Source organism: Alligator sinensis, unplaced genomic scaffold (genome assembly GCF_000455745.1).
Source record: "Alligator sinensis unplaced genomic scaffold, ASM45574v1 scaffold12_1, whole genome shotgun sequence".
NCBI lineage: Eukaryota > Metazoa > Chordata > Crocodylia > Alligatoridae > Alligator > Alligator sinensis.
The window spans coordinates 58627-74230 of NW_005841973.1; the positions used below are offsets into that span (position 1 = coordinate 58627).

The window sequence follows — 15604 nt, forward strand, 5'->3', positions numbered from 1 at the left end:
GTTTACCATTTATATCCAGTTATGCTCTAGAGTTTGTGGCTAAATATTTCCACCAAGTCCAGGAGGAATCTCTCTACTGACTGCTGCATTCTAATATCAGATGTTTTACTGACATATTGAGCCTTTTTCTGTAGTACTCGGGCAGTGTCGAGCACTGCATTAAGCAATGTGACTGGCATACGTTATGCGGCGGAGGCCTCATTCTCTCGGAGGAAGAAAGAAGTGTTTGCAGCACAGTGTCCTAAGAGACGCACACAGCAGCATTTCCATATACATAGAGTGAAGTATTTAATGCTCTTTGGTTCCTGGAGAGCTCATTTCAGCCCTTGAGGAAAGTTTTGTCTCTGCACAAAGAAGCTTGCCCTTATTGTAGAAGTCTGTTGCATCAGAAGAGCACAGCTATGAAGACCGCAGTTGATGCGTTAGTTATTTGAGGGCAGAATTTGGCTGATCGATTTAATGTACGTCTGAATTTGACTCGTCTCTTTACTTGTGCATTTTATGCCCAGTGCAGGTTGGGACTGAACCTAGAAGTGGGAAAGAAAAATTAATTTATTAAAGATTGTAGCTGACGTTCCCAATACTTTAATCAGCAGATTCAAGTCATTCGGGATAGAAATAACTTCCTGTAATTACACTTTTTGTCCGAAGGAAGAGAGGAAGCTAATATCTAACCCCCTTGACAGTTGGGGAGAATGGAATTACCTCACTGTTTAAATAATCTTTTAATACTGCTAAACTTTGAGATAGGAAAACATTCCCTAATTCCTGGCAAGAGTTACAGGCTTTTACTTACGCTCTGTGTTTGTGAAATTTTACCTTAGACTGCTTTCAAAGAAGATTAAATACTGCATGGATTAAAAAATGCAAAGGCCATCTGGAATTCATGATGAAACCATCAGCCTTAGTAAACAAAACCGGCTTGTTTTAAGTGATTTCCTTAGATTTGAATGGTAACAAACATGTTAAAGTAGCATCACCGGGCAGATGAATTGATTTGACGGTGCTTGATCCTGGATTCTGAACTTTCCTCTCCCTCCCATATTTCTAAACCTACCTAGTCCCACTTTCCCAGCATCCATAGATTTCATAGACATTAGGGCTGGAAGGGACCTTGTGAGATCATCGGGTTCAGCCCCCTGCCCAAGGGTCCGATCACCCCAGCAAGATGAGCACCCTGTTTGGAGACTCCCAGCAGAGACAGAGTGGGGGCAGTTCTGCAGAGGTGTCACCTGTGACGAGTCCCATCTCCCCAGCCGGGCGGTCCTCTCCCACCTTTCTCCCCCTCCTCCTGTCCTAGCTTTTGCCTTCCGCAGGACGCAGCGTGCAGGAGCAGCAGCTGGGCAGGTCGTGTCACGGAGTGCAAGGGATCCTGTGACCTGTTCTTTGCTAGACCAGTGATGGAGTTTTTGGGTGCTGGGGGGACTTTCATCCCATTTTTCTGATGCTGAAGTCTATGTCAAGTGGGGGGAATGATGATTTTTGGCAGCAAAAAATGGGATCAATTCTCCATCCATCAGCAGGAAACTCCACTGCCACGCTACAGAACTACGATTCCTAGAACGCTTTGCGCTCCCCAACCCGCATTGCCTGCACCGCTGCTTCCTGCAGCCAAGAAATGCTTGCATGGTGGCTCCCTCCCTGTCTTTCTCGCATCCATCCCCTCAAGCAGTGTCTAGGGCATGTGTCCTGCTCAGCTGCCCTGTGGTAGACTACTGCCGTTTTGGGTCAGTAATGCTGTCATTTCTTCTCACTCAGACTAGGCTACGTGGTGGCCTAGCTGTGTCAGTCAGGGGTGTGACATGGGACCAGTGCAGCTGGACTAGCAAAGGCCTGGGAACAGACAGCTCTCTTGGCAAGCCACAGTATTGCAGGTGTAAGCTGTGCTCAGGCGCAGAGTGCTTTGCTGCTATGCTCTATTATAGTATTACTTCATAGGAATGCCTTGGATTATAGATCTGATTAAATAACACCAGGGAGGGAGCACGTGAATTAAATTATATTATTAACCACAAATTATTTTGGTCTAGGTTATTCTATCTGTGGGCTTACAGTCATTGTAGGCCAGGACGAACGAGTAGCCATCTCCAACTCTTAGATATCCGAGAGACATTAAGATTATATAGCAGACAAAACTCTCAGTTACTGCAGTGTGCTTCTCTGTCTCACCTCTCAAGTCTGTTTTTCCTGTTCTGTCCACTGGGCTGAATTGTATTTACTTCCATGGGGAAGGGCTGACTTCAAAGGGGTGGAGACACTGTTGTACGAGTTGCTGTACAAACACAAATTAACCAAGAATCCTTATTCAAATAAGGTGCCATCACTCATCTTTTCCTCAAAAAAATGCACTACTTCTTCATTTGCAGGACCAGTTTCATGAATGTTAGCTTTGGATTTTAAAACTATGTGGATGCATTTGACTTTATCTGCTGGAGACAAGTGGTAGGTCACTTTGGAGCAGACACAAAATGGTCTGTAGACCTCTACAGACCTTTGTTTTAAAAAATGCTGGGAGATCAGTGGATGAAAAGTGCTGCACGTGTTTTATTATTAGCTCACCTTATGCTTATAATGCTTTCATTTCACCCTTTCTCTCTGGCATTGCTTACTTTTAATTCTGATTGCGTCTCTGGTTGCTTTAATTTGCAGGGTGTGGCACGACATAGGTATGATGGTGCTTTTTGCCTGTGTTGGTGTTTCCAGAAGCCAATATGGAAGACGGTCTTAAAAAATACACGTTTTTTGCCTTTATGAAATACAGTAGGCTGAGAAGGAAACCAATAAATTAAGATCTGTAAAACAGAGATTTATGCAGTGGTAGTGAAGAGTGGCATAACCTCCCTTTGGAAATATTGCCAAGGATCTGAAAGATAATGGAACCGGGAACATTAAACATCTTGGGCTTAGAAAAATACTGTTTGCCAGACTAACTCATTGCTTCCTTTTGACAGGGATACTAAATCCATGTGGGAAGAAAAATCAGTAGGTCCAACACACTGGCTTCAGGAAAAGCATTTGACAGCATGTCACCAAATATTGCACTCAGCATGAATTCAAAGTGCAGCAGAGATAAATGTTCTGCCTGAAGGACCACGCACAACAGGGCAATGAGATACTGAAGCCTGTCGAGCGTGGGGAGGGGTTGGAGGTTTCTTTAGGCTTAATGTTAAATCCAGGGTTATTTAACATGTTTAATGGATACAAACCTGCAAATGATTTGATTCTGATAGTGAATCTGAGGAGTTATGAACCCTAAGCTCTGCATACAATAGAAATGCTCATGAACAGAGCAACCCCCAGCTTTTAGACTGCTCCTGCGGGTAGAAAAGGTAGGGAGAGAAGCTTGTTTTATTAACTTGATAGGAGCTTGTGGCACTAGCGTGGTGAATGAAGTACCTACCAAGCATGCAAAGGGGGCTGAGTGCTGGTAGGCACCCCATTGTTGTGGATTGGGCACTGTACCCGCACAGAGGAAAATTTGTGCTTCCAGCCCTGTCTTTCATTTGCTGCTGGCTTTTTTGGCCATTTCATCTCTCTCTCATTTCATCGCTTTGGGTGTGGATGCATGTAACGTTTGAACCGTTCCCAAAAGTCACTGATTGGGAACCAGCTCACAGTCATCATGGGTCAGAGGTTTCCATACATCCAGTGCCCTTGCAGTCCAGGTAGAGTGGTTGTTTTTAAGGGGTTGAAGTCCTGTGGCTGTGACCCGAGGGGGTGGGAGAGAGCCCCCAGCCCAGCATGCACTGCAGTGGACAAGGGAGAAGGGAGTGCTTGCACCCATGCTTTGGGGATCCCAGGAAATGGGTGACCTGTGGCTGGGAGTATTTTCAGTTTTCCCTTGACTCCTAAACGTGAGTTCAGCCAAGCTTGGTAGCGTGCACGTGATCGAACTCTGCAAGGTGCCTGCCTGACTTTGGGAGGTGGGGAGTGCTTGCACCCGCACCTTTCAGTTGCCAGGGTTCAGGGTGGGGGGCACGGTCAAGTAGGGAGCAAGGACAGCTGGTTGTTAGAGAGAGAGCTTTTACTGAACAAGCAGTGCAAGGGAGCTCATTGATGAAAAGTGCCAAAAAAGGAGGGAAAAATTTTGGGGCCACGTACCAGAGCACTTGATCACAGCAGTGGGGGATGCCTGGAGGACTGACCAGACCTATGCCACAGAAGGCTTGATGTCCACATGTGTCTTTGACCTGGCTCACAGTGAACCGGTTCAGCCAGCGCTTGATTTTCCAGCTACACTTTTGAACCATTCCAGGAAGCTTTGAATGTGTTTAATCGCGTTATGCTTCTTTCCGTTTCAGGTGTAAACTGCATTTCAACCGGTGTTACCTGCATCCCTACTCTCTGTCTCACGGTTTTCCCTCATCTGCAGAGTGGGGAAAAATCAGTCTTTCTTTCCTTTGGAAAGTAACTTGAATATCTACAGATGAAAAGCTAAATATTATGAGACAGACTAGAAAGAACACGAGCGTGCCACTTGAGAAAGATACAGGTCTGAGGAGAAGTACTTGAAACACGGTGTCCGGTGGGAAGTAGGAGAGTGCTGGGAGAGATGGTTGGTAGGTTGATATGGCAGAGGACAGGACCTCTGAGTCTTGACTCCGGTCATTAGCTGATATTTAAAGTTTTGCTGGTTGTTTCCATCAGGAGAAGAAATAAATGGAGTTGGGTATAATGAGGGAGGAGCACTGGAGGGGGTGGCTTTGAGTCCCCAGGACAGGTAAGACTGTGCTTTCCCCTTCCCCTTCCTCTGGCTTCCTAGTTCTTCGCACCCCCTGCAAGGAGGTTTTGCCCAGGGCGCCTAGCTTCATGGCTACGCCTGTAGGGAGAAGAGAGAGGGATGAAGGGCAGCCTTGGGGATTCCTGCTTGGAGCTGGAGGAGGAAAGGGAGGACGAGACTTCAATGACATGGCTAGTTGTGTTGAAGATGGCTGATGGGTTGTGGGGGGAGACAAAGCTGCAGTGCCAACAAGGATGAGAAGCATTAAGCCAGAGAGCATCAGGCACTTTTAGACCAGTCTCAATGAAATGAAGAGGCCAAAAGCCAAACTGGGAAAGCAGCACAACTAGAGGTGGGTGAGAGGGGCACTCACCTCGGGCACCAAATTGGGAGGGGTGCTGGAATCGCCCTCACCCCTGCAGAGTCTGTGCCTGGCAGCATTCCTGTGCTGGGAACTCCAAAGCAGTTCCTGGATGCTGTTGCTTGAAGAGCACCAGAGCCAGGCAGGAAACCCCTCGGCTGGGGCTGTTTTGAAGTTTGTGGTGAGCAAAGCTGCTGCACCCCAGCTCCTGGACTGGTACTCCCCCCGCTCTGGCTCTTGGACCCTGTGCCACATGCCCCATGTGCCCCCCGCTCTCAGAACCTGCAAAGCCAAGCCCAGGAAGGGCCGTGCAACTTGTGTGGTCCTGCTGTTCTCATCAGCTTAAAGCAGCTCGCGCTCTGCTGCAAATCCTGGTCCAGCACCCCCAGTGCTCCTCCCGGAAGCCAAAGTGGATGGGACGGTTCCAGCCACACCTGTCGTGCAGTGAGATCTCCCTATTCTGATTCAAACTAGTTTAACCACTTCCCCCGATCCCTCTTTTTGACAAGGACCTGCCCGTTGGACTCCAGAGCAGACCTCTGCCACTCCTACCTCCGTTGTTTTCTGAACCACAGGAACAAAACGCATGTGGGTCTTGTGCTTCGTGATTCTCTCTGGTGCAACAGCATTGCGCCAGACTTCTGCTGCTGGGGCACTAGCGAAGAGATGCTTTTTCTCATTACCCTACAAGTGGTACAGGATTGGTCTGTGCCCTCTGCTGCTTAGTCAGGACACATAGATCCCTACCCTCAGTATAAAGATTGAAGCGGATGTGGATGCCCAGTGGAAACTCTCCAGGCCCTGATGATGTTTGCTGTTGCTGTGCAGTGGTGGCAGATGGAGACTGACTGTCTCAAATTTTCATCTTCATATTGGCCATGCCCCTCTGATCTGAATGCGTTTGCTCTGGTGGCTGATATTTTAAGGACATCGGGGCTAGGTTCTCTGCTGGTGCAGATCTGAGCAATTTATTTAAAGTAAGTGGAGCTCCAAGGGTTGATACCAGCTGATGAGCTGACTTTGTGTCTCAGTTATTTCACCCAGCACTGAGGCCTTGTCATCTGTGACCTTCCTTAGCTCTACTTGAACAGGAGTCTGTGGACATGGGAGGGATAGAAGTAAGTTTTTACTTAAACTGAAGATTTCTCAGGGCAGGGCTGTTGTCTGGCTCCACACTGAGCAGCACAGAGCTTATGGCTGGTGTTCAACAAGTCATTTCTGATTTATAGCTTTACACAATGTGGCGCTCCAGCTTGCCTTTGGCTTGTCTATAAAATCCAAGAAAAACTTAATTTCTATCTCTCTTCCAAGGAGAGAGATCCTTCAGAGAACAAACTCACCCCACGCCCTTCCTCAAGAAATCCCATTAAGAAAGAAGGCTCTGATGAAGTGTGATCTCTAGCTGCACCAGAGCAGGGGGGAAGAGTCCAGAGTGGAAACCTTTTTCCCGCTGACGGATAACCTGAATCTGGCTTTGTCTTTGGAAGAGAACAGGAGAATACAGTGCTGGCTCGGTGACTGGCAGCAGTGTATGTACATCAGTTGTACGAATGAGCATAGGTGGAATACAGTGTTACTGCAGCTATACTGTTTTCACTCCCTGAGCTGGTGCCTTAGAGCTCACCTGGGTGTCTCCACAACGCACCGCCTAATGCCATATGGCCAGTGGATGTGTCTTGTGGACCTGACCCAAAGCACCGGGAAGTCCAAGGAGAACTCTTTGTGGATCTAAAGGGGCTCAGGAGGAGGCCCACACAGCAGAGAGGTTGATCTTTCTCCCATTGTGGAGACCATGGCAGTTTCTTTTGAGTTCAATAGGAGCAAAATTGGGTCTGGGGTGAGCGTCTTACCTTAATGGAGTCTGCAGAAAGCAGTGTAGAATAGTTAGGTGAAGCACTTCTGGGCAAAACAATAGCCAAATATACGGCTTTCCAGGTTGTGTCTTCAGGCAAAACCTATTATGTTTGATCTGAACATGTCAAAATGCTGTCAATGGGAGGGAATTTAAACCACTTTCATCCTTATTTAAATCAGCAAACAGGGGCCTCAATAAAAATGAGTTATTTTGATCATCTTTTGTTCATATTGTACGTTCCTGAAAGCTTTTCATTCTAATTGGTTTATAATACATTAAACCACTTTATTTACCACTGAATTAAGGCCTTTTGTTACTACTCTTTGCCAATCTTGAGGCTGTATTAAAGCTGTATAACTGCTTATATGAGTCTTCTTACTATACACTTATTCTGATAGTTTGTTTTACACTTTTATTGCTGGAAAATGGTGACTGATGCATCTTTTTATTAGATTGATTTTTACTTTTATGTTCCTATTTAGATGGAAAGTGGAATTCACTTAAAATAATTTTATTGAACAAAAATGGTTAAAATTCTATCTTTGTGAAAGAAAAGTTTGTCAGCCAGGCTTGTAAACAAGGTTTATTAAACAAATGCCAATATTGCTAGTGAATTGACCTGATTTATTTCTGGTCACCACATTCTTCTACTTCTTGAAATTAGTAGAATCCATCTTCTCTTTTCTTGCTTTTCTTCATAAATTGGAGAAGGAAAATAATCATTCCTCCTTTTCAGCTCCCCTTAGGTTTCTCAATTTAAGCTAAATTTGGAAGATATTTTCTTTGCACCTGCAGGAAAGACAACTACTGTCAAGAACTGGTTTAGTGATTCATCAGGCTCCTGTTCCAGGTGAATGGCCAGTGGCTTCTACCAGTTCAGTGGTTTGACTTTCTGTAAAAATTCAGAAGAAACCTGTGCCGCCTGAATGCTTCACCACCAGCTATGAAATATTTGATATATACACACCGTTATATATCTCTATCTATATCTATCTATCTGTCTGTCTATATAAATTTATATAAATATACACACCCCATTGGTGTGTTTGATGGATGAGATGCTGTATGTCACAGCAGAATCTTTTTCTTGAGTAGTTAGGCATTTACACTGGCAGGAAAACGAGGCAAAGTTAGCGTTTGGTTCACTTGCTCCTTCACTGTCTGCAGTTTAACTTTTTTGTTGGGCATCTCTGCACTGTTTTTTGAAATTCTCTTCAGATTTCAGGAGCGTCAGCCATCAGGCAGCTGTCATCTGGCAAAAGTCCAAAGGTTTCAGTATGTTAAAAGCAGGCTTTTTGGAAAGGAGGGGTGATATCTTTTATTGGGCCAACTGTGCAGATAGGAGCGCTGTTAGATAAGCTTTCAAGTACAAGTACCCTTCTTCAGGTCTGGGTATATCTTGTACACTTCATTTTAGTCTGATATTGAATATAGCATATCTTTATATCGATGGTATTTAATAGTATAAGCTCTGTCAAGGCCTGGTCTAATTTCCAATTTAATTTTAAATGTATTTATTTTTTAAAAAAAGAAAAATATATTTAATTTACATAGAACTGTTTAAATAATTATTTTTATTTGCTCTGGCCATCACCATGGATGTGCTTTATTTAACATATGAAGTGAGGTATGAAGGAACTCAACAGTCTTTTCCTTTCTGTCTTAGATTAGGTGCTGTTGTCCCTGGCTCACGTTTATCTGCAACTCTTCTTTCTGTGAAGTTCTCTGTTTCTGTTTTACCTACTTACAGCAAACTGTGGTGCTTGGGAATCCAGGTGGTCATTACTCAGTGGACATATGGACTGATTGTTAGCTACTCTGCCGAGGGCAAGATTCCAGCGTTTGTCCGTGTGCAGCTGAGATTGGGTTCTTTTGATGCACATTACTCAGAGTTATCTTGCATTGAGCCTCCTAACGGGACTTTGTCCAACAGCAGCTTTTGAGAGAAAATGTCCTTTAAGTACACATTAGATAGAAGTGATGGGATCTGAGATGAAGATAGAGCATTGCCCCCCTTGTGAGTCAAACCCATGGAGTAACTTCTGTCTCTTGTTTTGCCTTTTACATTCGCGTTGGAGCTGGCACCCTGGATTGGGCACTCTGAGTTCGCGGACTGTTTAATTCTTAGTATGTGAGCAACATTTAGGTAGAAGCAGATGTCGATTTGTGCACACTGGTCCTTGCTGGTGAGGCTGAAGCTTGGAAAACAAATGGAAAGGATGAGAGGGCAGTGTAGGCCCTGCCTGGACTGCAAATTTACCATGCCCAGCAGTAGTGCCCCCAAACAGGCTGTGCAGTTCCACATGTACTAACCAGCCCGTACAGAATCAGCATAGCTTCCCATCCGCATGGCTCTAAAGGCAGGTGAGTCATCACCGCTCAGTGACAGTATTAATTAGCCATCCTCATGCACACAGCTACTCGACTTCCCGCGAGAAAGTAGCAGTAGCCATTAGACTGTGGTGTAAAAGACGGGAGACCTGTGTTTGAAGTGACGGTGGGTGGGAGCTTTAGCTGGAGTTCAGTCTAGGTGTTGGGTGTACTCTGGGTGTAGAACAGATTGGGAATTGATGTGGACTTAAGGTGTTTCCCAGCTCTGATCTGCATCACAGTGGAGCTTGGATGGGTGTCAGGCACCTACCTAGCTCATCACCTACCTGACTCATGTGAACAGGTTTCTGTGCACGTACGGGGATGCCCCAGACAAGAGGGAGCCTGACTCTTCCTGAGTGCCTGGGAATAATGGCGCTCTGCTGCAATGAGGTGTGGGAGGTGTTGTCCTAGGTACTGGTGCCTGCTCCCAGGACTGGTCATGCATTTTACATTGGACAGCGATTGGGTTAAAAAAAGAAAAAAAAGAAAGAAAGAAAGGAAGACCTGTCAGCTGGGATGAGGACCCAGGATTCTCCCCCTTGCTGAAGGCCCAGACCATTAGGCTGCAGTCAGGTCCTTCTCCTGTACTCTTCTTCTGTTCCCTTGAATCTCATACTCTTGGCTGTGCACTGCCCCAATTTCAACAGGAGGTGTGGAAGGGGTCCCCATCCACACTGTCCTTGTAGCCTTGTGTACAGGGCTCTCTCCTTGGATGTGGGAGTTTTGGATTGAATTCTGCTTGGGCTGAGCAGAGCCTAGAACCAAGCCTTCTCTGTCTTGACCAAGTTGGTATGCAAAGGCTGGGCACTGTGTATGTGTGAGTGCGCAACTGTGGGTGCTGGGCTTTGTCTGGAGCTTCAGTGCTGCTCTTGGTGTGCATTAAGTGCCTTCCCTCTGCATCCCATCAGGCATCTAAGCCTTGAAGAAGAATCGGAGAGGCCTCCTTGCTGAGCACCTGTCTGTTCTGGATTGCCACATGGAGGCGCTGAGCTCTGTCGCTTGACTGCTGAGCCATCTTGGGTGTCTAACCTTGCCAGTTTGGGTTGCTCCCCTCCTCCGCGTCCTCCCACATGTAAGAGGTGCCTCACTTTTAGGCATTGCAACCCCTCAGTGGAGGCACCTACAAGAACGATTTCTGTTGTGCGTCTGTAAGGCTTGTACAATTATGAGGGGAGTGTTCAAGAGGACTTGCCACTGCCCTAAAGAGCACAGACTCTAAAATAAGAGAGATGATCTAGAACAAGCATACTGCACAGGGAAGAGAGAGGACAACAAGATAACCACTGAAATGATCCTGCTACAGGGAATAAGCAAGAGTCTCAGCACAAGCTTGATAACTACTATCTTCTGTTCCTCCTCTCCAATGGACTGTGATACCGCCTGCCATCACCTGGCTGCCTCTGGCTCAGCGCTCTGTGCAGCGTTGATATTCCCAACTTGTTGTTCAGGTCGTCGTCCTCTTTTATTGCTGCTGAAATTTTAAGCGCTTCCCCAGTGATATCATTTTCAAATTTACATCCCGCTGTCCTGTATTCTGCGTTCCTAATGAGCTCTTGCTCTCTACTTTAGAGCTGACTCCACATGCCTACTAAATGAATGGGAGGTGTTATTTGTACTGCGGCTTTTGAAGTATATTACAATGATGTCCTGGTGCCATGTTAGAGAAACAAAGGCATTTTGGGCTACAAGTGAGATCAATTAGAGTGTGGAATCCTTGTAAAGGGAGTGGAAGATCTGTTGTTTGGGACACTTGACACGATGCACCAGTGGAGCATTGCTGCTGACATCCCTTTCCATTTGCAGGCTGCTGCTTTCTCCATCTCAATCCCTAGTTTATGCTGTCAAAGAGCTGAGCGACTTCCCCCTCTTTAGACACTTGCTGGTCTGCTGTGTTGGGTCCCAGTCTATTAGATCGACTATGCAATAAGCCTCCTGAGTCTGAACAGTGTCAGGCACAGCCTCTGGCTTAGTCAGCAGGCATGTCCTTGCAGTGCAGATTCTCGTCTAGCATCCCCCCCGAGAAACAGGACTTGTGGTCCAGCTGCCTAGACGGAGGACCAGTGGAGATCCTGTAGATTTCTCTGCCGACATACACCTGCTCTCCCAGAACAACAGCTAGGGGGGATGCTCTGGGCTGACAGTTTAACAGTCGAGAGGCATGTGATACTGAAAGCTATTGGTGCACAGGTTTTGAACAGGGTTCCCGAAACTAGCTTTGCTCTCTCATTAACTGCATGAGAAATAGAGTTCTTTGTGTCACTATACATTTTTTCGTCTTCAATGCCATAGGCTGTAGCCTTTGAATTCAGAGCCTTTTTGCTTCAGCAGTCACCTAAGGACATGCTACAAGCCTGCCCTGCCCCTCCGTGTGTCCCGCACCAAGGGAGGAAAAGGTGTTTTGGGCGAGAGAGCACTCAGGCTTGTGGTTTCAACCTTGCAACCACAGTTGCATCGTTTTGTATCTTCTACCCCTTTTTTTTTTTTTTTTACCGTTTTTTTTAACAGACTTTTTTTTTTTTTTGTTTTAAAAAACAACAGCGCATGCTTGTTGCAGTCACCCACTCTGTTTTATCCGTACTACGTGGCATCACGAGATTGGGACGTTGTACACCTCTGACCTTCCTTTAATTTCTCCCTCTTGGTTTTGGGAGAGGCGAGCTGACACCCTGTACTATCATCGTGGTTTCTCCGACTACAGTTTTCTTTAACAGACTATTCTTTTCTTTTGTTTTAAAAAACAACAGCGCATGCTTGTTGCAGTCACCCACTCTGTTTTATCCGTACTACGTGGCATCACGAGATTGGGACGTTGTACACCTCTGACCTTCCTTTAATTTCTCCCTCTTGGTTTTGGGAGAGGCGAGCTGACACCCTGTACTATCATCGTGGTTTCTCCGACCATCGGGATTTGAGAGATGCCCATCTTGAACGTATCGCCTTGGAGGGTCCAGTGTTCCTGGGATGTACCCCTCCCAGCTCATTCAGATCTAGGGCATGAGACCAGGCCTCCCCTTGATTTCTTGGGCGAGTCCATAGGATTAATTTCTGATCTGGGACTTGACCCAGCGTGGTGCTGTGTGCCCCTCCAGCACAGGACTCTCCATGGGCTTGGCTCTGGTGGAGCACTTACTGACTTGCAGTGCCAAGTCTGGGTCCTGAAGGAGATCACTAGTTGGGTCCTACAAGAGGAGACCTGCTCTGCCTTCTTCTTTGCTTTCACCTTGCTCTCTGTCTTCCCCACGAGGATACTGCTAAAACCCCTAGAGACCTGGGGTGTGGACACTTGTACATATGGAGCTGTTTCCAAAGGGGAGGGAGAACTCTTGCTCCAAACCACAAAGCAACTTTCATTATGTCCTCACGGTTGTGTGGAAAAGCTTGGGCCGATACGAATGTAGAAGCAGGTCCAGGTTTAGCCCTGCTGCATCCAGGGTTACAGTTGGAGCAGGTCTGCTGTTTGTATTGCTCCCAGGTTATACACACAACTGGTGAAATGTAGCAGCTGTTCCCCTTTGGAGATGGCTCTGTATACACGTGCATCCAGACCTTTGGGCACTGATTCTCTGGCTCAGTCAGTGGTCATCACTTGGCTCAGGGGAAGTTGGGGATGAGTGCCCCAGGCGTCCTTCAACCATTCAGGACAAGGTGGGTGGCTCCCACACAGTCTTGTGCTCTTCCTCCAAGCTCCGAAGTCTGAGCTTCTCCCAGGCAGGCTGCCCACTGCAGAGCGGCGACCCAGAGCCTCACTCAGACGTTCAGTGCAGAACTGCAGGCTCCTCCAGGCCAAGGCTGCATGTGCTGGGGTGATCCGTCAGTCCGTGTTTGCTGAGGGGACTCTAAGGCTCAGTGCCAGGCATGTGGGCATTGCTTTGGAGTCACCAGCCAAGCAGCGCAGGACATGCACTGCTGCTCACTCCCTCAGCTCAGAGCATGGAGAGAGGCAGGGCTGCAGCATGTTCTGCTGGTGCTGCTAAGGCAGAACAGCTCCAGCTTTGAGTGCCGTGGTGCTCGCACAGCCACAGTGAGGAATTCCAGTTCCTCCAATTCGCAGGGCCCCAGTGCCTGATAAGCCACTTCTCCCTTGGGGAAAAATAACAATACACTGGGGGGAAGAAACTACGTGTGTGTTTTCTTGCCTCAGTTTCCTTTTCACACTGGGCTGTTGTTGGACTGGGTTCAAGGCCCTTGTGGGTGGTCCAGAATCCGCCTGTGCAGGCTCTTGGTCAACCGCATCCTTTCAGCTCAGTCGCCTTCTTTGACCGTGGCTGCTCCAGCAGCTTAACTGGGTCCTGCTGTCAAAGCATGCTGTCCTCTTGCCCTTTCCTGCCCAGAAGTCCCTGCGCGTCTCTGAGGCCCATTTCTGTCCTCTCCCAGCACCTTGGCCTCTCTTGTATTTTTGGTAACTTTCCACTCTCCAAAATTCCCTTCCTGCAGACAGATGAGGGAATAGCTTCAGCACAGAATACTTACTGTCCAGATAAATTCCGTTGATTTCTGCTGTATCGCCACTGGGAGGGATGTGACACAGCCCCAGAAGGAAAGCTGGATGAAGAGTCTTGGAGGGATTGAAAAATACAGCAGTTTTGTAACTCCATAACATCAACCAGAATTCATACACTGTTCATAAACCCATTCTCCAGATCATCTCACAGGCTAATTGTGAGGTTGGATGGATAGAAACAGCAGTTCAGCTGGGAGCAAAAATGTATCTTTGGCCTGTGCCTGGTAGTTGCGGATGAGCGTTGCTCATGCAGTTTCAAGAATACATTAGACAAACACTTCTACAGCAGGGCTTGGGGCTGATCCTGCCTTGAGCAGGGCTAGATGTCCTCCTGAGGTCCCTTCCAGACCGACTTTTCTATGATTCACTCAGATACGAGATGTGTTGCAGTAGATGTGAGCAGATGGAGTCTGAGGTGTCAAAAGACCCTCATTATGTGCAGAGTTATAGACTTCTCTACACGTACACCAGTAGGAAGTGAAGGTACACCATCTGGGTTGCTCATCTAGTTAGGTACATGGGCAGTAATTCCAGGCACTTTCCAGTGCCAGAATACTGATTTCAGTTCCATTAAATCCATCATAGATAATTTGCCTGGTCTTTGAATAGCCCAAATTATGGCATTAGGAGGAGACTTGTTTCATGGGTTTTTCCTTTTTTCTTTTTCAAATATTTGCTTATGGGAACAAAGTACAGCTTGCCCTTTGATCCCATTAGCCAAGGTTTGATGATCTAAGTAGGCAAGACAGGCAAACAGTGGGAGAGAAAACAGAGGTACCCAGAGGTGAAGTGACATGTCTTAAGTCACATAGCAGGTCAGTGGCAGAGCTAAAGAAGGCAGGGTAGATTTGCACCTTATAAACTAGCTAAATCAGAGATGTATAAGCTTTCATAAACAATGGAAGTAAACGTCATCATTTTCTCTTCCAGGTAGATGTTAGTTGATTTTGAAGTGGCAGAGAGTGCAGGGTACTCGGAGATGCAGTTCCGCAGCTCAGGATGTTACGATGTCACAAGTAGGTTTCAGCGCCTCCTGCAAAGCTGTTTCTTCTGACACCTCTTGTAGCCGATGACTCTAGCAAACCTGATGCATTAACACAAACGGTTCTTTAAAGACCCAGAAAGCCTCTATAGCGAGGGTGTGCAAAACACGGCCCTCAGGCAGTTCTGTCCAGCCTGTGGGGCCCCTCCATAAGCAACCAGCCCCCCACCCCTGTTTGGCCTGACCCACCCCCAGCCCTGAGCCAGGGGCACTAGAGAAAACGCCTCTGCCTGGCACGGTGCGTGCCTGGTCACCTTGAGGCTGTTCCCAGCCTCCCTGTCTGGGAGACTGGGAATTCAGGTACAGCCCCACTGGGCTGAGGCCAGGGACGCCCACTGGGGGAAAGGGGGTGGAAGTGTGGGAAGCCATACGCTATGGGGCCGGGTGGGGCTGGCCCCGCACCCTGCTGCCACGTGCAGCCAGGGACTGGGGTGAGAGTATGGGAGCTGCGTGTTGAGGGACTGGGTAGAGCTGGCTACCACGTGCAGCTGGGGACTTGGGTGGGAGCACTATTGGGCCGGGTGGAGCTGGCCCCGCACACTGCCGCCACCCATGGTCGGGACCGGGACCAGGGTGGGAGCATGAGGAGCTGCGTGCTATGGGACTGGACACGTCTGGCCCCCTTGCTGCCACCACATGCAGCTTCCGGGACTTGCACACTCCAGGGACTCCAAGGACACCCTGCACCATACTGCCGAACACACGCACAGCCCCCACTCCCCCCCACCGCCTCCATGCCCGCATTCTCCACA

General features: G+C 47.6%; 1 protein-coding gene across 7 annotated transcripts in view; it reads left to right on the plus strand.

Moving 5' to 3' along the window:
- PTPRA (protein tyrosine phosphatase, receptor type A) overlaps positions 1-15604 on the plus strand; it is a 185375-nt gene that overhangs the window by 43540 nt on the left and 126231 nt on the right. Inside the window, exon 2 of one of the 7 annotated variants that reach the window (XM_025200671.1) lies at positions 14741-14826. The exons of 4 other annotated variants lie outside the window; for them this stretch is intronic. In XM_025200671.1, coding sequence (XP_025056456.1) covers positions 14810-14826 — 17 coding nt within the window. In that variant the 5' untranslated portion in view covers positions 14741-14809. Of the gene's footprint in view, positions 1-14740; positions 14827-15604 lie in introns of those variants that run through there. 2 more of the 7 variants (XM_025200677.1, XM_025200680.1) reach the window with 2 other exon arrangements.